Here is a 26,452-nt window from a genome sequence, read left to right on the forward strand (position 1 = left end):
CATGGAGGGAGGATGTGGGCAAACAGAAGGGGGCACCAATATTCTGGAAACTGGGAACAGAACCTAGTCTCAACCTAGACCTCTACTGCAGGATGACCTAGGGGGAAGCAGCAGGACAAGGGCCACCTCACTCCTGGTTTACCCAGAGCAAGAGGGAGGGGCCCTTGTGGCTGCCTTGTCCAATCTTTGGAACAAATAAGCTGTTAAAATTTCCCGAGCTGCAGGATTTTAGACCCCAGGGCACTGAAAAGGGTAGCCTATATTCAAGGTTGTCAGAGACTGCTCTCCTAGCACCTCTGCACCCTGGGGGACAGGATGGTAGGTGGCCTGAGTCTTAACAGGAGCACTTGCCAAGAGCCATGGGGCTCTTGCCATTTCACCCCACTCAGAGGGCAGGGTTCAACCACCCCCCCATCCCCAACAGAAAAGAGAGGAAACAGGTGCTTCAGCTGTTGTTTATTGACATACAGGTAGGCTCTATAGCAACAAGCCTGGAGGCGGCTGCAGTAGTGGGGGAAATGGAAGATGGGGGGGTGGAGTGTTTGTCTGCAGCAACAGCTGGGTGAAGGAAGAGAAGTGTACGGTTCACAAGGTGACAGTGAGGGAGGCTGAGGGGTTGGAGAAGCAAGTAAGGGCCAGGGCCAGAGTCTACTTAAACCGGAACCGCTGTCCCATGCCATAAGGCCCCTAACTCTTGATCCCGGGCCAGGGTTGGGAATTCTCTGGATATCCATTTTCTACAGGAACTGAATCGGGTACACAAAGGAAGGGAAGCAGGAGCTGTTGCCCTCTGTGTGAAGCTCTGGGGCCTCCAGTCCTGCCTGTATCCCTCCTTCATCCCTTACTTGGATGCAGCCACGTGATGGGTGGCCCAGCTCAGAACTACCCCACCCAAGCAGAGTCTTAAAACCAGCCAGGTTTCATAGAGGTATTCATCTTCTTCCCTGGCGTCCCAGCCCACCAGTGCCACACTACAGCCCCAAGTGAGCACTACAAGCAATGCTGGCCTAATGGATGGTTTGGGGAAGAGGGGCGGGACAGGGGCTGGAGGAGGGGCTCCAGAGTCCATCACGGCACAGGAACTACACGCATGGTGTTGGTGAAGCCGGAACCAGGGCGCCACCCGGTCAGCACAATGACCACGTCTCCCTTCTTGAAGAAGCCTCGGGCCTTTCCTGGAGGAAGAGAAGAGAGCTGGTAAATGAAAAATTAAGCCAAGAAGGTATACACTTGGGAGAGTGCCCCACAATTGCGGAAGGGCTGACAGGCCTTTACTTTATTACACCACAAGGTGGCGCTAGCCTCACAGCCCAGACAAAGGGAATGAGGCAGGCCTTGGTATTATTTCCTTATCACTCAGATGGCAGAGGGACCTTTGGACATCATTCATTTTCTACCCAAGAAGGTGGAGAGCCCAGCCCAAGGTCACAGCTAGCTGTTTCCTCTCATCCTATGACATTCTACTTTTATATCGTGACAAAGGCCATTTGAGTACATAATCTAAATGTGTACTGGCCCCAAGTGTAGGAAATCTGGTTAATTTTATGGGAAAAAAACACAAAAAAAACCAACCCTCAATAGTGAGCAAATGCCAAAGAATGGACAAAGGTGATTACCAGGATCCTTTGCTTTGGATCCCACTCCCAAAGAACGTGAGGTGAGACCCTGGGCTGCTCAGCACCACACTTCAAAGGTTCTCTCCCCGCCATGACCTTAGCCCAGGGCTCCAGCGACTGGGATGAAGGAACCAGAGAACATCCCCAGTGAGGTCAGCTCTTGCCCCCAAAGGCCGGCATGTTCCTCTTTCAATAGGGTCTCAGAGAAGCCAGTGCTCAAGCACCTTCCCCAGCCCTCCACTGGGAGCCCTCCCTCCCAGACACGCACCAACATTCATGGCCAAGTTCACCCGAAGGTCCACGTCCTCGGCCCAGGCCTCCTGCACTGGGTCCTTACACACCACAGGGAAGATGCCGCGGTACAGGTGGGCCTGGCGCGCTGTCTGGTGATTCCGGGTCACAGCAATGATGGGGGCCCGGGGGCGGTATCTGGCCACCTGATGTGCAGACCTGAGACGGGGCAGGCAGACAAGATGGTTAAACAGTCCCCTCAGGGCCTTCGGCAACAACTCACCCTGGAATCCAACTCTGCCAGCCTGAGGCTCTGGCGGTTTCAACATCTGCTCCCAAGACTGGGGTGTCCCATCAGCCTGTATCTGCCATAGAAGACTCCTCACAGCTATGCTACCCTAAACCCCTCTGACAGGCCAGGGCCACAGGATCATACTGACCCAGCACAGTCAGTCTCACCCATTTACCCCACATGGCCCATACTTGGCAGAGCCCCCCATCCCCTGAACTTTTCCATTCTGGCACAGGGAAGCAGCCCTGTCCAACCTCACCACACCCTTTTCTCTTGCTGCCAGCAACAACTACAAGCCAAGCAGCATGTGAATAGCACCTGACACTTGACATCTACCAGAAAAAAAAAAAACAAAACAGGAGCAGAGACCACCAGCCCGCCTGAGAGATCTACAAGGTAAGCCTTCCCTACTGCTGTGCCCTCTCCTGAGGCCACATGACCCCCAGGCCCCTGAAACAGTCCCAGGAACTGGGCTACAGAGCCCCGGAGTCAAACCTGAGTACCTAAGTGAGGCCGAGGCTCAGAAATGTAAGTGCTACCCAGAAGGCAAGACTAGGGGACGGCAGTGTCAGTGGCAGAGGCTCTGCCTATAAGCACCCCCTGGAGGGGACTGGACTCCTTTAAAGCTCAAAGGCTGGAAGCTTCCTTCAACACTGCCACTGTACACTTGGAGGGGCTGGTGTCTCAGGAGCTGGAGGGGCTGCCGGCAGGGGAACTGGAGCTCAGAAGGCAAGCTATGAGGAAACAGCTGTCAGGGAAACTTAACCCATGTCACAGCAGAGGATGCCCTGCTTAAGGCTGGGCCTCCATACAAGGCTTTCAGAGGGAAGCAAGTGCTGAAGTCAGGACTCGCTGAGAGTGAAACCCCAGAAGACTGGAGCTAAAAATAGCCAAGTAGCGATGGCTGGACCTTTTCACAAAGGTCAACCCTGACGGCTGGAGCTTTTTATCCTAAGCCCTCTTCTGAGGGACTCGGCACACATCTTGTGTCCTGGTCCTAAAGGCAGTCCCACCTGCTGCTCCTCTCCACCCACCTCCTCCAGGAAACCCTAGCTGCCCCATGGCGGAGCAGCACACCCCCAGGGCCAGGGAGCAAGGGAAATTAACTTGATGTCCTGGATTCAGAAGGGACTCATGCCAGAGGCCAAGTAGAGGTCTCAGCCTGGCTGCCTGGCCCGAGTGCCAATAAGATAGCAGTGACCTTTCCTGGGCAGCACCCACTTATCTTTGGGACTCAAAGACAGATGGGACAAGCACACCAACCAAACAGCACTGTCAGCAAATGGCACTCATTTTGCAAACTGGACTTTTTAAAGAGCACTTAGCTAGAAGAAACAAAACTGGTGGTCCTTCACTTTTCAATATCAAATAACCACTTGTCATCAGGCTACCTATAGCTATCTAACAAAGTCTAGCTTGTTTTGAGGTTTTAATAAACTTGCTTTGGACCCCAATGGTTCCAAACGCCCATGAGGGCTGCCTGGGGTCCTGTCCTTCAGGCCCAGAGCCCAGAGCCTGGCTGCGGGGCTGGGCGGGGGAGGGGGAGGGGGAGGGGACTCCTTCCCTGCAGGGTCCAGGGTGCAGGCCGAGTGCTCTTACCTTGGCTGGATGCCATCGAAGCACCGTGCAGGGCACCGCTCCCAGGACCCCCAAGGAAAGGTGCCACTGGGCAGGGCATTCCCAGGGAGCCACTGCCACCTCCTACCTGCCAGACTTGGTGAGGACGATTATGGCCCCACTGCAGCACTTGAAGGATGCCTCCACGGCCCCCACGGCGGCGGCTTCGGTGGGGTCGCTGGTAATGGGTGACAGGCGACGGAGCTCCTCGAACAATTGCAAATGGTAGATGGCAGCCTCTGCCTCACGGGCAATCTAGGGGCAACATCCGTCCAGAGGGACGAGGGGGACAGAGCTGTCAGAGCCGTGTCACATGGGACAGGGAGGGGAAGAGTCACAGACAGCTGGGGAGGAGCAAGTCCCTGGGTGCAAGGGCCAAGAGCAGCCCCATCACTGGAGGTTCTGAGCTGAGTGAGATGGAGACCTGCAGGAACCAGCCCCTCACCAGGTGCCTGTGACATGGCTGTGCCTTCTGAGCCGGAGGACCCTGTGGCCCTGTCCTGCCCTGACCTCCCTGGCTGGCTTCCTGCAGATGAGAAGAGTGTCCCAGGCTCAGGGCTGGGCCCTGGCTGCCGTCTAGAGTGGCTGGAGCAAGAGGCTGTTCATCCTACAGAGTTACCTGCCCTCGGGGCCCTACCTGCCAGACTCCGTCAGAACTATCAAAGCTGCTGCTAAACACTTATATGAAGCCTCCACGCTGCCCATGGCCATGGCTTCCATGAGGTCTGTGGAGTGACTTGAGGCTCGCGCAAGTTCTTCGAACAGCTTGCGGTGGAACATGGCTGCCTCAGCCTCACGAGCTATCTGTAAGGTTTAGGGGGAGGGAAGGCAAGGAAGAGGGAAGAAGGAGGGGGGGGAACAAACGAGAGACAACAACATGGAAAGACAGAATGGGGAATTAATGACAGGAAGGTACCTTAGGTTAATTGGCTAAGTCTCTCCTTCAGGCAGATGCAAAGAGGCAGGGTGATGGAAGCCTGCACAGGGAGGTTCAAGCATCAGTGGCTACTGTTTCTCCTCCATCAGAGGGGAAACTGGTTCTTCCATTCTGGAAGGATCTTTTGATGTTGGTAGGTCTCTCTGATTGGTGGTGGGGGTGGAGGGAGACAATATAGTGGCAGGCTCTAACGCCTCAGCATGGAAACATGTGGAGGCTGGGGCCCCTCCCCGGCTCCCTGGCAGGACTTGACCATGCTGCCTCATGACATAGCTCGCAGGAAGAACAGGCCCCCCCTCCTCACATGGCTGCCTGGTTACCACAGGGCTTCATGCCTGGCCTCCTCCATGCACACATGGAGAGCTTGCTTGGCTTCAGACACAGATACTACCTGCCTTTCCAGTGGCCTGCGGTAGAAGCACATTGAGCAGCGCTAGAAAACTGGGTCAAAGCCAAGGACACGTAGCTTGATCACATTCTAAGCAGGCAGGTGGAAATTGGCAAGCTTGTAAGGGGCATACTGAACAGCCATGTGAAGAGACAGGTGCCTGTGGAAGCACACAGGTAAGCTTAACAAGGCATTTTGATTAAAATCAAATGATTAAAACACCCATGAGAAAGCCACTGGGTTATTTATAGACCACCTGCTCAGGTAACACCAAGAATTAGAAAACTTAAGCTTCAGAGGGTTATAATGCAGTTATGAATGCATCTTAGACAATGATGGGTGAGGGAAGAATCAGTAACGCCATCTCATTCATCGGACAGGATAAGCCAATGAGTGGCTGAATTTGCTAGGTTAAAGGGTTTCTTCCTGCAAGAATGGAATGCATGCAGCCCAAAAGGACAGGGCACATGAACAGGAAAAAGAACCATATCTGGTACTGCCTAGCCCATAGTTAAGAACATCAATTGCATCAGTTAGATACAGGAGAAAGCAGTGGACAGTTAAGAAGGGAAGCTATTGGCCAGTGTTAACTGGTGACATGGCCACCAGGCCCAAACCCTGTAACTCACCTCCTGAATAGGGCCATGCAATCCCAGTCTTACAGTTCTAAGATGTTTGTTCAAAGGAAAGATTGGGTATGGAAAAACAGATATGCTTGCAGAGCCCGGAGTCTGGTTCTTAGTCTCTGACCCCAGCACAGGCCCCACAGGAACACCTGCCCTGATCTGCTAGATGTCTTAGAAGAGAGAATGCTGGCTTCAGAGTCAGCTGACCTGGGTCCAAACTCAAGCTCTATTATCATGTGCCCTCATCCATAAAAGTGGGGTGACATCGACCTCACTGAGGTTAAGAACCTGCATAAGGTTCTTAGCAGACATTTTATAATAGCAGTGCAATTTAACACAAAGGATGTAATTAAACACATCCCATCTAATTCACTTCTTAGATAAGGCCTTGAGAGGTCAAATGATGTGCCCAAAGACACAAAGTCCCTACAGTCTATCATGTCAAGGTCTCAGAGGCCATGGGGCCACATGACTAAGCAAGGCAGTTACTGTTACATATATATATAATTCTATATGGAGACCCATAAACATTAACATCAACCGCTCTAGAGGGGGCCGGTTCAAGGTCATTATCTCCCAGGAGAGAGGAAGTACTCACTGGGACAGGTGGGAAGGACCATGAGCCTGAAGTGCATGAGCATCAGAAGAGCAATCATGTCACACATAGGGTGGCCATCAGCCAGGAAAACACAGCTGTCCCAGGGGCAGGCACTGGTCTCTACTGATTTAGTTATGGGCAAATCCACCCAGAACACCAAGGACAAACCAGAAGACATCTGTAGTCAACATGCCTTGTTTCACCCCTGAAAAAGTATTCACTGTAACTGTCATGTCTTCTTTGGAAGCCACTTGAGCCTAATCACATAGAAAGTGAAGGAAAGGATGGTATCTAGTCCAGAGGTTTTTTTGGGGGGATGCATTGGAGGGATGTCACACAAAGGGCTTGGGGTCCTTTGCTGGCTGGAAAATGAACAGGAAGGTTAAAGAAACAGTTTGCTGAGCTATACATTATCAACAGCCACCTAGGACCCTTGTGAAAGGTCACCTGTAGTGCTCGTTTCCCCAGGCCTGTTGACCTACCCCTGTGTTCCTCTTTAGGATGCCTTAGAGCAGAGGCTGCCAGGCTGTGGGACGTGGTCCAGCAGAAGACCCTGGAAAAGCCAGCTCCCACGGGAGAATGAGAAGCGGCCACTAGGGCTCCTCCAGACACTCTCACCCCAGGGCCAGCTGGGATCAGCCAGCCTTCCACCTGCTTCTATTTGTGGGCCTGTCACCCCTCCCTTAAACCCCACCTCTAATCTAGGGTGAGTGCAACAGCTCAGCAAAGCAGGCGCTGCTGCAGGTACCATGCAAGGCCAGCTCACAGCCAGATCAGTGCAGGTGACAGCCTCCAGTGCAGGCCCAGTCCAGGGGGAGGCACTGGCTGGGGATAGATGCGGAATCAAAACGGAAGCCAAACACAGGTTGGCTGGGAGCAGGAGCTCTCGGACTTTTCCAGAACAGGGCAGAGGTGCTCGGGTCCTCTAGACTGTCCAGGGGGAAGCAGTACAGACATCCCAGGACTCAAGCAAGGGAAGGAGTCACACCCCGAAGACGGGAGTGAACTTGCTACGTGTGATGAAGGAGGCCGCCTCCAGAACAGAAGGGACTAGGAGACCGGTGTGGGCAGGAAGGCAGAAGAGCAAAAAAAACCCAAAACCCAGACACCTCCACGACCCCAGCACACACCTCCTCACTCTGCTTGTGACTAGGAGGATAATAAAAGGACACAGAAGGTGACAGTACAAGGTGTCCCCATGTGCTGGAGCTCGCCTCCACCCCCAGCAGGGAGGACTTACCAGGTGCTGCATGCGGACAGCTTCCAGGGGGTAGTCCCCTTTGGCTGTCTCTCCGGACAGCATGATGCAGTCGGCTCCATCCAAGACTGCATTGGCCACGTCACTGCCCTCCGCTCGGGTAGGGCGAGGCTTCTTGATCATGCTCTCCAGCATCTGGGAGGGGACATAGCATTTGTGAGACGTGGCCTGGGAGGTCTTCAGACACAAGGTGACCCCCTGGAGAGCATGTATGTACAGAGTCGGCTTTGTGTAGGTGCGTGGGGGCAGGAGGGAGGGGGAATAGGTGTGTGTATGATGTAGAGCAGGCTCCATGGGAAGAGACCAGGTAGCCTCCAGAGCTTCCTTATACAGGATGCACGCTCAGGGAGAGGCACACACCTGTGTGGCACAGATGACGGGCTTCCCAGCTCGGTTGCACCGACCAATCATCATCTTCTGGGCAAGGAAGACCTTCTCTGCGGGGATCTCAATGCCCAGATCACCACGCGCCACCATGATCCCATCACTGGCTTCCAGGATTTCGTCAAACCTGGCAGGCAAGTTGCAGAGACAGAGGTTATATATACAGAACAGGGGCCTCGAGTATGGTGACACAGTTTCCCGGGATTCTGACTTGGTCATTCTTGCAACCAGGACAGGTACCCATGACATCATCACAGGGGTGTTCCAGCTGTCTCAGTCCTCCAAAGGGGGCCAACAGTTCTGCTCGCTGGACTCTTCAGCACCAGGACGGACACTTCACTGAGGGGAAGGGGAGGTGGCTGGGTCTCTTCCAAAATCCCACGGGTTCACTTCTTTTTTCCCTTAACCTTTTATTTTACGTTGAGGTACAGCTGATTAACCATGTCTTGATAGTTTCAGATGCACAGCAGAGACTCAGCCATACACATACGTACATCCACTCTCCCCTAGACTCTCCTCCTACCCAGGCTGCCATATAACATTGAGCAGAGTTCCCTGCGCTATACAGCAGTCCTTGTGGGTCTTCCAGTTTAAATACAGTAGTATGTGTGTACAGGTCCATCCCAAGCTTCCCGACTCTTCCTTCCTCCCATCGTTCCCCTCTGGTAACCATAAGTTCATTCTCTGTGTGCACCTGCATCTTATAAGGTCCCTCTTAAGGTGTCTCTCTACCACCTTCATTTCAGTCATCACTGCTGGGGTAGAAATGGAACCCAAGGCGCTGGCTGCTCTTGACACAAAGGTCCACAGCCTCTTCCCGTCAAGGACATTGGAAGGCCTCTCCTTCAGAGGTTCCTCCCCAGTGTGTTGAAGGCACGAAAATGTGGCTTTGCCTGGCCTGAAGCCAAAGTCAGCAGGTACCTGTGGCTTATCAGGGTGGCGGAGGGAGGGCCCCAGATTTCCCAGTGCGAAGGACATTGACACAAAGCTAAGGATGGCAAGCCCACAAGAGTGGGCAGCGCTGCCCCGCCCACTCTTCCCATGCACACACCTGACCCGCTGCACTAAGCCTGGGCTATCAGTGCTGGGTCTGAGCAGGGAGCCAAGCAGGAGCAGATGTCACCCAGCTGGCCTAACTCACGTGGCTCTACCCAGTGAGCGCTGGGGAGGCAGTGGAGCAGTGCTGGGACCACGCAGAACCAGAGGACAGCATGTTTTCCCCAGGGAGACGGGTACTGTGCCAGAGCTGACCCAACCACCAATCCCGCTGCTTTCCCAGGGAAGACTAGGTCACGTGCTTCAGCACTGAGTTTCCACACAGCTCCCAAGTGAAGGAGCCCCTTCCTGAGAGCCTGTCTTCCCCCTTGGTGGCACCCAATTCCAGCAAACTTAGCGAGTGGAGGAGCACTACACATGGTTCTTGAGCCTGGGGTGGTGATGACCCTGTCCCTCTCCAGTGCTGTTCCCTGGACAATGTGAAGATGCTGGCACTCCAATCATCTGTGAAGCTTCTTTTACCCCCCTTGAAATACCAATACCAATGTCAGGCGTGCGCACTAAGTCACTCCAGTTGTGTCTGATTTTGCGACCCTATGGATGGGAGCCCACCAGGCTCCTCTGTCCATGGGATACTCCAGACAAGAATACTGAAGTGGGTTGCCATTCCCTTCTCCAGGGGATCTTCTTGACCCAAAGATCGAACTCACAACTCCTACACTGGCAGGTGGGTTCTTTACCACTAGCGCCACCTGGCAAGCCTACCAGTTATCATAGGATATTCTGAGGCAGTGGGTCTGAAGTAAGTCTGAGAGGCTCATTCGCATGAGCAGGTGGCCAGGTGTTCACAGGCTACATCTTGCTCTGCAGAGAGCAGGGCTGGGGCTGAAGGAGGCAGGGGACTTACCTCCGAACTCCCTCATGATTCTCGATTTTGCTGATTATCTTGATGTTCTTTCCTTTCTCTCCCAGGACCTTCCTGACTTCATGGACATCAGAAGCCTTGCGGATGAAGGACGCAAACACCATATCCACATTCTGCTCCACCCCAAACTTTAGATCCTGGATGTCCTTTTCTGACACAGCAGGCAGATCCACGGCAGCCCCAGGGAGGTTCACGCCCTTCTTGCTGCCCAAGGAGCCACCATTCTCCACCTCCGTCACCAGGAAGTCAGGACCTGTATGGAATGGAATAGCGTGGGGAGGCCGAGCCCTGGGCACACGTGTCCTCACCAGGAGGCAGGCTCTCCCCAGGAGAGAGAACTGGGAAGGAGCACACGGTGGGTGGTGGAGCCACACTGCCAGGGTTCACTCTCCAACTCGACTAACTGTGTGACTGTGGGCAAGTCCATTAACCTCTCTGTGTCTCAGGGATAATAGTATCTACTCATTAGGTTGTTTCAAAATTTAAACAAATCTACATGTAAAACGCTTAGAATGGAGCGGATCACTTTAGCTATCATTCCCAGGCACGCTGGAGTCCTACAGACACCATATTAAGTGGATGAAGGAGGGAAGCAAATCTTCAAATAGTGAGGATGGGTAAAAAAAGCTTCCCATCTGCTCTCCAAGAGTACAACTGAATTGGAGTGAAACCTGTTTTTGAGAATAGGAGTTTATTATAAAAGAAACTCCTGGGACTTCCCTGGGTGGTCCAGTGTTTAAGAATCCACTTTGTAATGCAGAGGAAGTCAGTTTGATCCCTTGTGGGGGAACTAAGATCCCACAAGCTGCAGAGCCACTAAACCTTCGAGCCACAAGAAATGAGCCCATGTGCCACAAATACAGTCCAGTGTTGCAACTAATGATCCCATGTGCTACAATTAAGACCCAACGCAGCCAAAATAAATAAATAGATTATTTGAAAAAAGGAAGGAAGTCGAGACTATATAGATTCAGTCTCTCTGCCAGGCAAACAACCTTCCTATCTTCTGGCAAAGAAATTTAGAGATGGGAGCTAGTTTTAAACGGTCAGAGCCTGACTCCTGTGCCTACCTTTCTGCTTCACCAGCAGAGAAATGAGCCCATCATCCACGTAGATCTTGCTGCCCACGTCTACCACCTTGCAGATGTTCTTGTAGTCCAGCCACAAGATGTTCTCGTCACACTTTTCCATGTAGGCGTTGTCCAGGGTGATCTTCAGCGTGGCTCCCTTCTTCAGCTCCACCTCAGCGGTGCCGCTCTGCCGCAGACAAGAAAGTAAGCCACAAGTTCAAAGAAGCTGGGTCCTCCTGGCAGGAGAAAAGCTTTTTCCTCTAGGGAACCAGGATTAAATTTCAGTTGGAAGTAACAATAAAGCCTCTTCCTTTGGAAAGAAATAACCATACAGTCTAACTTAGTATATTTCAAGGAAATAACCCAAGAATAACCTATAGGGTTTCAGCTATACTAAAGAGGACGAGATAAGCTGCTCCCCAAAAGTAGGTTTTGAGTGTAAAAGAGGTTTCTTTCTGGTGTTGTTTCTTAGCAAAGCAGATCAAAGGAAGACTTTCTGCAGTGATGGATAAAATTCTCATTTATAGACCTAAACTCTGAGAAACGTGGTTTCTGGGCTCTGGGTCCCCTATGCCTTCTCTCCTGCTTCTCCCCAGGATACTCACGCCCTTGATGAGCCCGGTTCGGATCTCGGGTCCTTTAGTGTCCAGGGCCACTGCCACCGGCCGATAGAGAATGGGGTCTGAAGCAAAGCTTTCCGTGGCTTCACGTACATTCTTGATGGTCTCTGCGTGGTACTGGGGGAAAAGCGGGGAGATGATAAGCTCCCCATCTGTCATCCCACACTATGGGATCTAGAATTAGCGCTGAAGCCGATCACCAGGATTCTAGACCACTGCCTCCATCACCGAGCATCCTCCACCTGCTTACATCAACCTCCTCGCCTCTACTCACTTCTTGTCAGCCCTGAGCACCAAGGTGAGCTCCCTCTGCTATAAGCAGACTCCTGCCAGCTCTCCACCCACTTCTACCACCGCCATCACCCACTCCAAGGGCTAATCTTAGGAACTTTATAGACTATTTACACCCATACCTTTAATGGTTTTTGGTGGCAACACCTGTCAACATGAAAGAGGCTTGTTTCCTTCTCCTCCACGCTCCATAGGATTTAACAAATACCCTCAGCAAATAAAGCAGACAACTGGGGTAAAAGACCTTGTTTCTGGATGATACTGCTCTGGCTACCAGAGTTAGACTGATAAATCTGATAATTCTGAGCTACTCTCTATCGATTACAACTGCAATTCAAACTCAGTTATTTACTTAAGCTGACGCAGCCCAAATTAAATACGTTGCTCAAGTCATGCAGGCCTGGTTCTGACGATCACTTCCTCCAGTCTGATTAGAAATGGAAATGGAACATGGAGAGGTGGGAATACAGCCTTTCTCTGAACTAACTGACCTTCGCTATTTCTCACTTTGGAAGCCCTTCCTCTTTCCCATTAGCCATTACTATTTGACTAAAAAGGGACTCAGAGCCAAGATGGCAAAAGTTCCTAGTGCTATCAGTGTGACATTGCTGATAACACAGGCTCCCAACTCAACACACTGTGGGCCTCATCCTTCAACCACCACCATCCAGGTGAGTGGCACCTGAGAATATGACACATCTTGCCCACAAGAGCTGCCAAAAGACCACATGCAGTAACAACAAAACCAGAAAAAGAGATCAGATGGTAGATGTCCCTCTGTCTGAGTGAAGGACAGAAAGTAAATCCAATGTTCTGCTTAGTAGAGTATTAAAAATGGTCAAAAGTTGGAAAAGCATGTCTCAGCTATTTGTCAAACTATAACTGTTTACATTATACAACTAATATTTCAGATCAGTTTCCAAAACCCTGATTCCATAATTTCATCTTGGTCAAAAACCTCAAATTAAACCCACAAGGGACTTCCCAGGTGGTCCATGGTTAAGACTCTATGCCTCCAAGGCAGGGGCCCTGGGTTTGTCTGATCCCTGGTTGTGAAACTAAGATCCTGCATGCCATGCAGTGTGGAAAAAGAAAACAAATTCCAACTCTGGGAATAAGAGTTAAAGCACAGATAATCCCCAAATGCCTCTTGTAGTTTAAAAAACCAGACCCCCCTGAGCCAGCCCCTCCAACAGGTGCAGATACCACCCTCTCCCCCTGCCATTTCAGAGCTGTGTGGTATTATTTTACTAGATGGAAGAGGCCATAAAGCCTAGTTAAAGGTCAGCTTCCTAAAAGCTATTTCTGCTCCTTCCCCTGCACACAGCAGACCCTGGCACAAGTCAGTAGGAGGGATCAATTGTGAATGGACCTTCACCGGTGTCTCTAGCTCTCTCTTTGGGCTAAGCGAAGGCTTGCAGGAATGCCTAGTGTCTCCTGAGGAGGACTCTTCACTTTTGGAAAATTAAGAATGCCATCTGTGGGCTTCTTAACCTGCCCCAGGGGGCAGGTTGACATAGTTCCTCTGAACTTGGTCAGGTCCCTGTGACATTTGGAGGATATAACCTGTTTATGGAACATGGGTTAGGGAACCTACGATGAACATTCTCATGTTTCCAGAAAGGAGGCGTACAGTGCTTGGATTGCATTTCCTGAGGCTTTATTTTTAGTTTAAACTTAACACCAACTTCCAAATGCCAGAGGGCAACCCCTTACCACTTGACCTTACAGGGCAGCATTTTCTTTATTCTGAACAGGAAATAGAGAATGCAAGAGGAGCAAGAGTTTGCCTCACCCATTAGTCTTCTATTAATGCCAGCATGAAATCCCATGGCACTGTTCCTCAGGCAGCCCACACACTCCTCAAAATGAGCTTGTTCTGCTTGGGGCAGAAGCACAATGGAGCACTTCCCAACAGCTGCCACCTGGTCCCCGAGGTCACGTCAGCTCATGAACAGCCCCAGTACTGACACACTCCTCCCAGATCACTGGACAAGTGTGCGGACTTTATTTTACTTTAATGTACCAAAACCCCTGGGAAGGGACAGGCTGGGAACAGTGTTGATGAAGTGGGGTACTACATGCCAGGACCCAGTCCTTCACTTGCAATAGTGGAAGCCCTTCTCTGGGACCTGCCCCATTTATCATGGGTCTAAAATAAAAATAGGCCAGGATAACCTGCAGGGTGACTTACTGGTTCATCACTGCAATTATGAGCAGTTACAGAAACCCTGGTGCAGAAGTGTCAAGCCCCACAGCTTAGAGGGAATCCCAGGAAAACCCTTCCATGCCTTTCTTATCAAGAGCTAATGGAGCACAGGTGCTGGGGAGAACCATGGCTGATGACAAAGCAGGTCATCTTTGCTTAAGGAGACTTGGCCACTTCAGATGTCAGGGGTGGGGGGATTGGAGAACAGTAGGGATGGGCTGGTGAAGACAACCTTCCCATTGATTCCCCACTTTTTCTTGCCTGGTCCACTGTGGCTAAATAAACATGGCATGCCCACCCTGTTTCCTACAAGCTGCCCCAGAGGCCACACCGTCGAGGCTCACCTCGTGAGTTCCATGAGAGAAGTTCAAACGAGCCACATTCATTCCAGACTTAATCATCTCCTTCAATGTCTCCAATGCTCGTGAAGCTGGGCCTAGTTCAGAAAAAAGAAAAAAAAAATTTTGAAAGTCATTAAGTGTTCATTATCCAAAAGAGGATTAACACTTCAAGTGTGTTTCAGTTTAAAGAACTCTTAATAACCAAGGTAAAATGTAGCCAGCCCTCTATGTTCTCCCTGAAGCCCAGTAAGATGCCCAACTACAGCATTTTGGTTGAACAGAGTCCAAAAGATCTTTCCTAGGTCTCTGAGATGCTGAGAACCAGTAAGAACTGCCATGGAAAATAACCTCTAAATTTTACCTTTAGCAGAACACATAAAGCACATGAATTCCTTCCTGCAAATTCCTATGAACTCAGTTTGAAGAAGGAAATGGCAACCTACTCCAGTATTCTTGTCTGACAAATCCCATGGACAGAAGAGCCTAGTGGGCATCAGTCCATGGGTCACAAAGAGTTGGACATGTCTGAGTGACCAAGTCCATGACTCCATTTCCCCTAAGAATCTCTCTGTAGCATCTTGCTCAGAACCCAGGTTTGCTACATTTAGTCTTCGGGGCAGGGGGTGGCAGTGAGAAAAGATCACTGTCTCTGGAAGCCCTTGTTTCAGAGGGAGTGGGCACCCACACTCACCAATGGTACAGATGATGCCGGTGTTTCGGGCTGTGATGGGTGGTGAGTCAATGTCCAGGCGGCACATGTGCTCCAGGAACGTGTCGGCCATGGCTGCGTGCAGCTGCTGAGTCTGAATGAAGGCCGTCCCAGCGTCACTGTGGTGCTTCGACATGGCTTCTGATGTCTTGGGTCCAGAGGAACTGGAGAGAGAGTGTGATCTGTCTGAGTGGCTAATATATAGCTTAGCACAGAAGCTGCTTCCTGCTTACACATTAACTGAACAAGCATGCTCTGGGCACAAGCCACAGGCAGCCGCGCCACACTCTGCCTACGTGGGTGCTCAAGTCGGGCCATGGGCTCACATTATCATGAGCAAGTAGGAAAGACTTCAAAGAACAAGTAAAACCACATTACCAATGAATGTACTTCCTAGGCACATGTTAAGCACACACCTCCCTCACACTGGGCTAACGTCTATCTTGACAACTTCCCTGCTAATCCTGTAAATGACACCATTTTACATGCACTGCAGGAGTTTCCTCAAAAGGAAGTTTCCTCAAAAAGAGCCAATCTTCCAGGGATACAGACAACTCACCCTAGCTTAGTACCATGGTCAATCTAGATCTTTGTGTGAAAAGCTGTCTCAAAGCTATAAACACCTGCAATGGGGTGTGGCACCCATACTCTCTCTTAACAATCCCCACCCAAACCCAAAGTGACTTTCCTGGTCGTGAAGACAACCACTATTCAGGTAGCCTCCTAGTCCTGGAGTCCTAGGTTTCAGGAACCCACAGGGACACTTAAGTCCATTCCTCAATTCACCCTAGGCTGGACAGTATGCCCCAGCCCATTGAGAGACAAAAAAACCCATCCCTGGAAAGGTAAGTCCAACCTGAACCAAGAATGTAAAATAATTTTTTCCCGAGGAATCTGTACTTAAAAAAACTACATCTGGTAATTTCAGTCAGGACTTAAGCACATTCAAAGAAATTTGTGTCAAACCAAGGATAACCACAATGGTCCTAGCCTGGCTCTAAAATTATTGCACTAATTGAAGAAATTAACACTGCTTGTCAAATCCTTTCCAGGCTGATCTGACCCACCACCCATTCCCTTTCTAAGTCTGGAAAGCACACTACTCACAGTAATCAAGACCATCTGTTCCAGGTAATTAATCAGCCCAGGTCACAAGCCTGACCCAGGGCACAATGGCCCAGACCTTTGTTTTTCTTCATTGCTGACTTTACAACTAAACTCACTCAGTTAGTTAGCTGATTATAGACAGAGACTTGAGAAGCTTCCAGGCAGTGTTTGAAGACTCATCAGGTAAGCAAATAAGCTAGAAGCTTGCAGTCCTCATCAGAATGCCATTCCTTTTTGCTGGTTTTCAGACCAAGGGCTGCTCCTTCTCAAATCCTTGTGCCCAAGTGCTGCAGCCGAGGCACAAGAACAAGCCTTTCTTTGGCCCTGTCCCACCTCCTCCAAAATCTCAGGGCTCCAAACCAAGGCACCCCATACATGTAACCCTTACTCTTTCTCCTCCTCCATCCTTGACTGTGTGGCCTCTCTGAGTGGCTGGAGCACAGCATGCATCTAAACCCGTCTGTCACTTTCAAGAAGCCTGATAAACTTCAAGAAGCTCTGTGACCAATTACAAGTGAAGCTCCTATAAGCTGCTGAAAACTGATAGCTATAGATCCCCAACTACACCTTTAAAAACAAGAAAATAAGACACCAGCCAATTATTCTACCTGGCATATACACTGTTCCTTTCGATGTGTATCTCCTAACTCCCCACAACATATCAGGTACCGAGATGAAAACAACATCCTCTCCACCAAAAAACAACATCCTCTCCTCCATGACCCAGTGGTTCTGTATCTCTTAGCACCATGACCTTGGAGGTAGTCCGGTGTTTGCTGAATGATGTTTCAGAGCACCTATTAATGCCTCTGTGTCAAATCAAAGTTATAGCTATGCCCCCTCCCCCACCAAATCTCAGAGCTTCTGAATCACTGACAGGATGGCCTGGGCAGCCAAGGTCCCGTTCCCTCCACTCAGGGTGGAAGCTGGGCTTACACAGTAGCACCCAGGCTCCGGTGGTGTGTAGGCGCGTCTGGCTGTAAAGGGAACAGGACTTAAGAGGTGGTCCCCTTGGTGGCACAACAAGGCCGCTGGAACACACAGGTCTCACTGTGGCCTCCAGGCAAATGGAGTCATCCAGTGTGACCTCAAGGGGTGGGTTAAAGTAACTCTTCTTAAAAATCATCAGTTGGGGACCTCACTGGCAGTCCAGTGATTAAGACTCTGCACTTCCATTGCAAGGACCATGATGAGTCTGATCCTCAGCTGGGAAAATAAGATCCCACTGCTGCATAGTGTGGCCCCCAAAAAAGGCATTAGTGGGATCAGCTCTAGACCTGAGACATCAGGGTCTTCCTTGCAAAGACCCAGCTGGGGCCACTGATTATTGTGTCATACCTTGAGTTCCCTGGGCTTGGACTTCCGGTGACATAATGCTCTTTTTTTGACTCAGGGTGGCTCCTTGGCCCCACTTGCAAAGACTGCTCGGAGCTGAGAAAGGTTTGCCCTGCAGAGCTGTACAAGGATTAAGGTAAAAGCTGAGTGCAACTAAAGCTCTTTGGGGGTAATGGAGAAATCACCTTAATAACCAGGTATCCAGGTAGTGGTAGTTCCTAGAGATTCAGCTATGTTATAAATTAATACACCGAAGTCGCCCAGGAAAATACCAAGAAAATTCTCAGGTAAAAGAGTTGTCAGTGGCTCCTTTGCAATGCTTTTATCCCCTTCCCTATAAAGTCTCTTTAAACCTTGGTTTACTAACATTTCACTATTGCCTCCCCCTTTTCTTTGGGAGGCGAGGCACTAAATTAAACATACATAACTGGACTGGAAGGATACCTACCAAAATATTATCAGCATATTATCTGGGTGGTAGAATTACAGCAAATTTCTTTCTTCTCTTTACTAAAAAGTTTACTGATACTACTTTCATGAGAAAAATTCTAAATGTACCTCTTTCAAAAAGGACACATTTACTAGCATCCTGGTAAAAATGCTGGAATTAAAACAAAAGTGAAGGTCCTCGTGCCATATTCAACTGCCACTCTATGTACTTCAGGAATATTCTAAACATGGTAGAGGTGGAATAATGCATCTTAGGCCCTAGATCACAAACTCACAGCAGGATAGTTTCACTGACTTAAGAAGATCAACCTCAGGGATTCTCTGGTGGTTCAGTGGTTAGGACTCAGCGCTTTCACTCCCTGGGCCCAGGTTCAATTTCTGCTTGGTGAACTAAGATCCCGCAAGCCACATGGCACAGTGAGAAAAAAAGAAACCTGAGTCACTCTAATACAGTAATTACCAAAGGACGGTCCACGAGAGCAGAACTTTCAAAGACATTATTTGCCTTCTTTAATGTGCTGCTATTTGTACTGATGGTGCAGAAGCAATGGGCAGGTAAAACCTTGATTCATTCCAGGGAGGAAAGCTAATACAGTCCACAGGACAACTCTTGTGCCCCAAATCTGTGAGCCACATGCCCCAATCCAACAAACTTCTCTTCCCGTTTAGTCTGCCCTCAAGCATCAGAGCAAAATCTTTGTGACAAGGATATTCTAGTACAGAAGGGCTGGCTCAAGAGCAGGAGATACTGCTCTTGTATCCTGCAGATACAGTTAATATACTGGATTCAACCACTAACCCTATTTCATCATGTCAGATTAAACCTGAGGTCTACAAGCTCTATCTTTTGCTCACCCAGGCTATTAAGTACAAAAATAACAAGTGAAATTTCACTTGCCATTTGAGTGTGTTTACCCACCAGCAATCCAAAAAAGCTGGCTTGTCAGCAAGTCTGCCCAGATTCCTACAAGATCTCACCATGTCCTTAAAGTCCACTACCAAACCAGAGACCTTGTCACCTGCCCAGGTCCCCAGCTGGGATTCCATCCCCTCAAGCTTTGCCCTGAAGCCTCCCATGAGCCTCTTCTCCGGAGCACAAGCTGCCCATTCCCACCTGAAACACCCCCCGGACACTCCCCCAGCTTCTGGACAGCAGCCTCAGCCATGGTTTCTCAGGGCCAGCCTCTGGGAAGAGCTCCCCACCCTCAGGCTGGCCGTCTGGACAGTGCCTGCCAGCACACGTTGCCCAGTTCATGCCAGTCTGACTCATTCCTACATCCTCCTCCTCGGGAGGCACAGACATGCAGAGCCAACCTCCAGCCGGCAGTGGAAGCTGCGCATCTCCACTGATGGCAGCAAATGCCGTGCCCGGGTACAGGAACCTGAATCTTGAGCCCGAGCCCCTGCTGTAGCATCCTCCTCAGAGACATTTCTCCTCTGTGAGAAATAAGATACCATCAGAGGCCTGGAAGCAGGCACAGGTGACGGCTCAGCTCCACGGGCCCCGACTCCCACCTTTTCTTTCGCAAGTGGCTCCTGGTCTTCTGAAGCCACAGTTCTATTCATGCCACACACAAGTCTTGGATCACTCTTTAGAAATCAGGGGGTAGAAACCATAAAAGAAAAACTACCCAACACGTCACTGAGAGCCAGTACTGCTGCTAGGGTGTGCTGGAAGGATTCACGCTTCAGTCCACAGATTTGCGCTTTCACAAAAGCCCACATCATTCTGCCCTAGTAAGCCAGCTTGGCCTATGAGCCCACATCTGCATAAGCCAACCTTTAACCAATCTGTGCTCTGATGCCAACCTCACCACACAGACTGACTCAATGATGATGACATCTGGTGCCCATGATGGTTTTTCACCGTGACATCAATTTGCTATCTACATCTCCAAGTCTCCAAGCCAGCATGGAGGTCTGATTCCCAAATCTTTGGCACACCAACAACCATTAGAAAGTTTTCATCACAGTATGTTGGACAGGGACTTTCCTGCTGGGCCAGCGGCTAAGACTCCGAGCTCCCAATGCAGAGGGCCCAGGTTGGATCCTTGGTCAGGGAACTAGAGCCCATGAGCGCAACTAAGACCTGACCCAGTGAAATAAATAAATATTTAAAAATGCTGGACAAGGCATTTAGGTCAGTCTGCTCTCTAGGAGCTCTGTTAGTAGGTGATGGAGCAGAAAAATATAATTCCCAAGACTGGCCCTTATCTGACAAAGGCAGTGACAAGATCAAAATGGGTGCCAGGCCAGCTACAAAACCTAATAAGGTCTGCAGTGAATACTCAGCTGTTCATCCTATTTGTTGTTGTTGCTCAGTCACATCTGACTCTTTTGCGACCCCATGGACTGTAGCCCACCAGGCTCCTCTGTCCATTCAATTCTCCAGGCAAGAATACTAGTCAGTTGCAACTTCCTACTCCAGGGAGTTGGGATTAAAACTGCATCTCCTGCACTGACAGATGGGTCCCTTACCCTGAGCCACCTGAGAAGCCCTTCATCCTCCTACACAGAGTAATGATAACAGTATATTTGCATATGTAGTGGGGCCAGGACAAGCAGTTCTTAGCTAAGAGATGGGAATAGTAAGTCCATTCTCTCCTCAACAGGTCCCATAACAGAAAGCAAAGTCTGGTGTTACCAGGTTACACAAAACAAAATGAGCCCACTGTAGGTTTAAGTAAAATTCCCTCGCTCTTTTATTCAGGACTAGAACTAAGTGACTTAAATATTATACATAGGAGCCCAAGGTCCTATTTCAAATCAGAGTGTGCAATAGGGCACAAAAGCTGATGCTAAATGAGCCCACCCCTATAAGGACCACTCAACTCCAGTGCAGGAGGTCCTGAGTCAGAGAAACTGCTACCATTTCAAATGCTGAAGATTTCCTGGTTCGATCACAGATGCCCAGAGAAGAGACCTGGTTTCAGTCTGGAGGAGGAAGTGGAGACGAAGCTTTTGCTGAGTTGAGCTCCTTACTAGACTTAAGATTATGAGGCAGTGCTTCAGGGTGCGAGACTGGCACTCTGGAAGCACCGAGGGACCTGGGACCCTGATTCAGGGCCCTTCCAAGTTAGGTACGACACTGGGGGAGGGACAGCCTCAGCAAAGGGAGGCCTTGGCTCAGCACTTAGAGGAGGAGCCGCCCTGCATCCATCACAGCTGCAGGGAGAAGAGGAGGGGACGGAGGAGGAAGGGCATGCCGGATCTCCCAGAGCACTGACCTACTTAGTATGCCTGCTCTCCCCTCAGTGACCACCATAGGTTTGCTTCTGTTTTGAACTGAAGAAAGAAACATTCACATCTGTATTTCTGCCACCCAGAACTGACCATTAATATTATCCAAGGAATTTCCTGGCAGTCCAATGGTTAGGACTCCACACTTTCACTGCCAAGGCTGGGTTCAAACCTGGCTGGGGAACTAAGATGCTATGAGATATGGCCAAAAAAACTTTTTTGATTGTTCTTAATCCAGATTTTTAGACTTAGAAAAAATATTACCATGTATCCAATTCATTTGTCCTCCACCCCCAGGTGATTCCTCCAACCCTTTCATATCGCATCCTAACACCCAACCAAGGTCATGAATTTTCTATCCTTATAGTTCATCTAAGGGTATCTGTATCTATATTCAATACTATTATACTGCTGCTTCTATGATATGCTAAGTAATACACTGTAAGGCATATTCAAACAACTTGCTTTCACAGCATATTTAAGATCTATCCAGTTGGCACAAAGCTCTAGTTAATTCATATGAACTGCTATACTAGCCCAGTGTGTGACTAAACCGTTTATTTATGTATTCCCTTACTGGTTGATCATTTTCCCACTAAACCCAATTTCTCCTCATTAATCAACACTATAATATTTCTCCTAGTACATGTCTCTTTCTGCAGGTGTGGCTTCTATATTCAGAGGTGTATTCCTGGGCCACAGGGTATGCTTGCATTCTGTTTTACGAAATAGTGCTTAATTGCTCTCCAAAGTGGTTATATTAATTTACAACCAAACAGTAAAGTGAGTCCTTGCCTTCCCACACCTTTGCCAACCCTTGACACTGTCAGACTCTTACAACATTTGCCCATCTGATGGGTGATGTATTAATCTGCTCTCTAACAAAATAACAAAAGAGGGATATTAGATATCAGTATAGTTTTCTTTTGAGTCTTTACTTTCCCGCCTCTTAACCAGACTCTAACTTCAGTGCTCCTCCAAAACGTTGTATGGCTTGGTCTCATATACCATGACTGCACTCATCACCTGAGAAAGGAGTGATGTGATACCAGTCATCTACAGTTAAATATTATCTGTTGGCTGATTAAATGTTTGGAAGGGCTGGGGCTCCTTTCAGACAATTTTCATAAGAAAAAAAAATTTTTTTTTAATTGCCATCAGCCAAGCTGGTCCATACTCTGAAAGCCATGAGCAGCAACCCTGTCATAGCTAGTCTTGGCATCTCCCCGATTAAAGCCCTTGTCTGACTTCCAAACACAGCTTGCTGGCATCAGGAAAGAGCGGCTTACCGGTGCCCAGGAGTTTTGCCTGCAGGGAGAAGCGGGGGAGGGGAGTCACAGAGGCCACCAGAAGCACTGCGGCCTGCTCTCCCCTGGCTGCAGGGGTGGGGCTGCAGCACTTGGTGGCCCTGCCCACCTCCCCTCCTAAGCTGAGCAGTCACAGGAGGAGGGCCAAAGGTTCCGTGGAGTCTGCACACACTGCCACTCACCACCCATCTTGGCTCACCTTCCCCCCAGACAGCTTCTCTAACAAAGCTCCAAATAATCAGCCTATTCATCTATCTAGTCCTTGGCTAGTTTGTGGTTAAAGAGAGAGAGGAAAAAAAACAAGCTTTCAGAAAAGTATGATAGAATTAAGAATGGTCTTCATTGGGAATTCCCCAGTGGTTCAATGGTTAAGACACTGCACTTTCGGGAAACTAAGGTCCCACAAGCTGTGCCACAAAGCAACGCCCCCCTCCCCCAAAGAGTGGGCTTCATTTAGTTCTATTTCTATCTGTATCAGAACTGAAGCTTAAAGTGGTGATTCAAGGTCCTATAGGACCGGCCGCGAAATAAATCACTTACATATCTCACAAGATCCTCACTCAACAGTGTTTCAAGACAACTCTGCTCCCATGGATGCCTCATTCCTGTGGTGCACCAGTTAACTGGGATTTGACTGTGAATATTCCGAATGATTCAGAAATAAAGTTAATGTCAAATGAGTCATTTCTCCCCGCCTTCACCTCAGTCTTAGCGCTTAGCCAAAGTAACACACCCTTACTTGCCTTCATAAAACCTGAAAACAAATAATTAAAAACTCCTGTAGACTCATATTTCAAGCCTGTAATGCAAGAGCTGCATGTTTTTTCTACCTTCCTGCTCTCAACCACTTCCCCATTTCTTTCACTGCCTCAACATTAAGAAATAAGCAGTTTTAAGAAATAAAATGGCATTTCCTGTGACCCCACATTAATGTCACAACACTCAGGGCACACAAGCACCTCCCCTAAGGTGTTAGCTCTGTTTGCAGTAACAGATACCAAACCTGCCAAGTCACTGGGGCTGCAATTCCTAAAGACCCAATAATGCTTTTGGTTAAACTGTGAATTCAACACTAAAATTATTTACTTCTAATGCCGTGCTTAAAATGAGAGCAGGTGTCCTATATAGAAGACTAATGTCCCTACATTTTGGCTCAAGTCTAGTAATTCAGAAATGAGTTCAAGGACATAATCTTAAAGTCATCGTTATTCATCTTCCCTACAATGCTTATTCCCCAAAGTGTTGCCACATCCATTGCACAGGGCTCAGGACAGGTGTGCAGACTCTATCACTGGGGCCTGAGGCTCTGCCACGTGGCATCTAAGCACTGTCCAGAGAGCCTGGGGACCTCCACCATCCATTTGTCACCCAGCTGAGACACTTTTAATTGGGAGGAATGCATGCTTCATTATTTGACTCACTGAAAGAAGAGAGGGGATTTTTAAGCCTGCAAAGACCACAGTGCAGTTTCTCCACTCACCCAACGAAGACAGTTCTCTTAAAAGCAGAAAAATTCAAAGGTTGAGTCATCTTCCCTACAGCCTCCCCCACCCCCTCACACAGATCTGGTGATGTTTACATACTCTTCCTCTCAGAAGGGGCCCCCTGCATTCCCAACAGCATCCTCAGGCAACCAGAGGGTGAATTATTTGCTAACAATGCTGTAGAGTCCTGACCTAAAGCCTGCTCTACACCCCAGGGAGTGGCCACACCCTGCATACAGCCAACAAGAAGCTACTGTCCTTTGCCTCTTATCTTAATCTCACACCACCAGCTGGCTGAGCAAATCCCAGAATGATACCTGGAGTAGGGGCCAATAGAACCTGAAGATTTTAGTCTTAGGGTTGCAAGCTGTTTCTAATCTTACAGCCAAACGCTATAATACCAAAGGCTGAAAGCCATCTCCCTTCTTGCCTTCCTTTGGCTAGAGGACCCAAGAGCCCATGTTGCACGTGGAGAGTAGCAAAGTAACATTGTTAATTACTCTGCCAACACTGTAGCAGGATCCCTGAGCAGACTGGTTTCTAGGAGATCTCTGGTATTTACATAGAGCCTGACTCCCAAAGATGAACTATGAGTCTGTGTTTCCGGATGGCAAGAGGAGCGCTGGAGTTCAATTATGGATGAAGTCATTGGGCTCAGTGACCAAAAGAATCCATCTGGAGGCATCTCACCAGAGACTAGACACTGCACCCAGTAGTGAATATATATCCATGTAAGTGTGTATATAGCGACCCACCCTTTCAATAACCAAGATGAAAAAAGGTACAATTTGCACATGGGAAACTGAGGTCCTGAGGCTGAATTCCCTCCTATTTATAGCAGTATGTAACGAGTTAAACCTGATTCTGAAAGACTGTTTTCAACTTCCCACTGCCTCTGTCCGTCATGTCTGGACCTCAGTTATCAGGCTCATTTGTAAGGCGGACGATCAGTGTCCTGGGTTTCAAGAACACAGATAAGAAGCCAAGGGATGCTAACCTACTACTGGGTCTTCAAGGTGCTTTTCCGCTTCATCAAACCCCGTGTGATGCCACCTGGTGAGGCCTCCTAAACCCAGACAGGAAGTGCCTACCTTCCACGTGTGGAAGCACGTGTGTACCTTCTTCAGGCCCTTATCAGTGCTAACTTTTACATTCGTTTCCTAATCAGACTGAGTTCCGTGGGCTGGTCACCAGGATTTTAGTCATCCTGGTCTGGTCTCCACAGCCCTCCCCCAAACAACTCTTTACACGAGTTTTTATTGAGTGAGCGCACGTACGTGGCACCAAACTCTTGATATTTCTACTCTCCTCAACCCGCGGCCTCCGCGCTCTACAACCGGGCGCATCTGTCAAGTAAAGCTGTTAAGTAACGTGAAGCAGAGGCAGGGAGCCAGGTGAATGCCTCGAACTCGAGGAGGCCTCTGAGCAGCATACAGAGGCGTGTCGGGCCGGAGATGATGCTCGGACGGTAAAACGGGCCCGAAAGCCAGTGGTTCGCGATCCAGAGGAGCGGGCGCGGCAGGGCGGGTCCGGCGCCGCTACGTGCAGCCCCGCCTCGGCGGGATGGAGCCCGGGACACCCCCCCCACCCCACCCCACCCCCCCCACCCCCCCCCCGGAGCAAGCGCAGCGCTCCGGCCGCACTATCGTATTCTGGACGGCACAAAACAGGAACGCGCCACTGGGCAGCCACCCTTTCTTCCTCTGCAGCGGGTTAGACCAAGGGTTATGTAACCCTCTAACTGCGCCTCCGGCCGCCACCGCATCCATCTCCGGGCCGCCTGGGAGCCAGCCTGCCCATCCGCAAACCACTGCACTTCGGGAGCTGACCCCGGAACTCCAGGCCGGGGCTGGGGAACTATGATGGAGAAGTGGGGCAGGAGATGGGAGGCCGAGGGGCGGGGACGGGAGAGCAGGCGGACGTGACCAGAACAGAGGGGGAGGGGCGAGGAGGCCGGTGGCGCGAAGGAAGGTGCGCAGCAGAAGGATGCGCTGGAGCGGACGTGACCAGAGAGGCGGGGGAGGGGCGGGAGCCGGGGCGCGAGAGGGTAGGTACAAGGAGACAGCAGCTGAATGGAGGAAGAGGGGAGCGGAGCCAGAGGAGTTTCAAGGAGAAGTTACAAAGAAAGCATCAGAATGAGGGGGACACGGACAGGTTGAAAATAAGGGGAGAGTAATAAGGATGAAGGCAAAGAGACGGGCATAAGAGCAGAGTGGAAACGGGGGAGACTGACGCATGAAAGGAAACTATCAAATTAGGAGGATAAAGGAAGGAAGACGAGAGCGAGACCAGATAGAGGAGGGAGGAATAGGGAGGTGAGAATGGGACCAGAATGGGGATGGGAGAAGGTCAGGGACTGGGGCAGGAAAGGGGCTGGCTGACTCATCTGCCTTCGGAAGAAGCGGGAGCTGGGGGCTTCGA

The 26,452-nt window shown here is 49.9% G+C and overlaps 1 protein-coding gene across 10 annotated transcripts in view; it reads right to left on the reverse strand.

Moving 5' to 3' along the window:
• Positions 1 to 441: 441 nt before the first annotated feature.
• The window catches only part of PARP6 (poly(ADP-ribose) polymerase family member 6), a 59,856-nt gene continuing 33,845 nt past the window's right edge, over positions 442 to 26,452 (reverse strand). For 8 of the 10 annotated variants that reach the window (XM_070468774.1, XM_070468773.1, XM_070468777.1 and 5 more), the window contains 10 exons: positions 15,091 to 15,272; positions 14,403 to 14,494; positions 11,544 to 11,675; positions 10,939 to 11,125; positions 9,851 to 10,121; positions 7,924 to 8,074; positions 7,546 to 7,698; positions 4,394 to 4,560; positions 1,885 to 2,066; positions 442 to 1,175 (listed from right to left, as the gene is read on the reverse strand). In XM_070468774.1, the coding sequence (XP_070324875.1) occupies positions 1,069 to 1,175; positions 1,885 to 2,066; positions 4,394 to 4,560; positions 7,546 to 7,698; positions 7,924 to 8,074; positions 9,851 to 10,121; positions 10,939 to 11,125; positions 11,544 to 11,675; positions 14,403 to 14,494; positions 15,091 to 15,272 (1,624 nt within the window). In that variant the 3' untranslated portion in view covers positions 442 to 1,068. Of the gene's footprint in view, positions 1,176 to 1,884; positions 2,067 to 3,844; positions 4,012 to 4,393; positions 4,561 to 7,545; positions 7,699 to 7,923; positions 8,075 to 9,850; positions 10,122 to 10,938; positions 11,126 to 11,543; positions 11,676 to 14,402; positions 14,495 to 15,090; positions 15,273 to 26,452 lie in introns of all 10 variants that reach the window. The other 2 variants (XM_070468776.1, XM_020894281.2) reach the window with 1 other exon arrangement.

Source organism: Odocoileus virginianus, chromosome 6 (assembly GCF_023699985.2).
Source record: "Odocoileus virginianus isolate 20LAN1187 ecotype Illinois chromosome 6, Ovbor_1.2, whole genome shotgun sequence".
NCBI classification, from domain to species: Eukaryota; Metazoa; Chordata; class Mammalia; order Artiodactyla; family Cervidae; genus Odocoileus; species Odocoileus virginianus.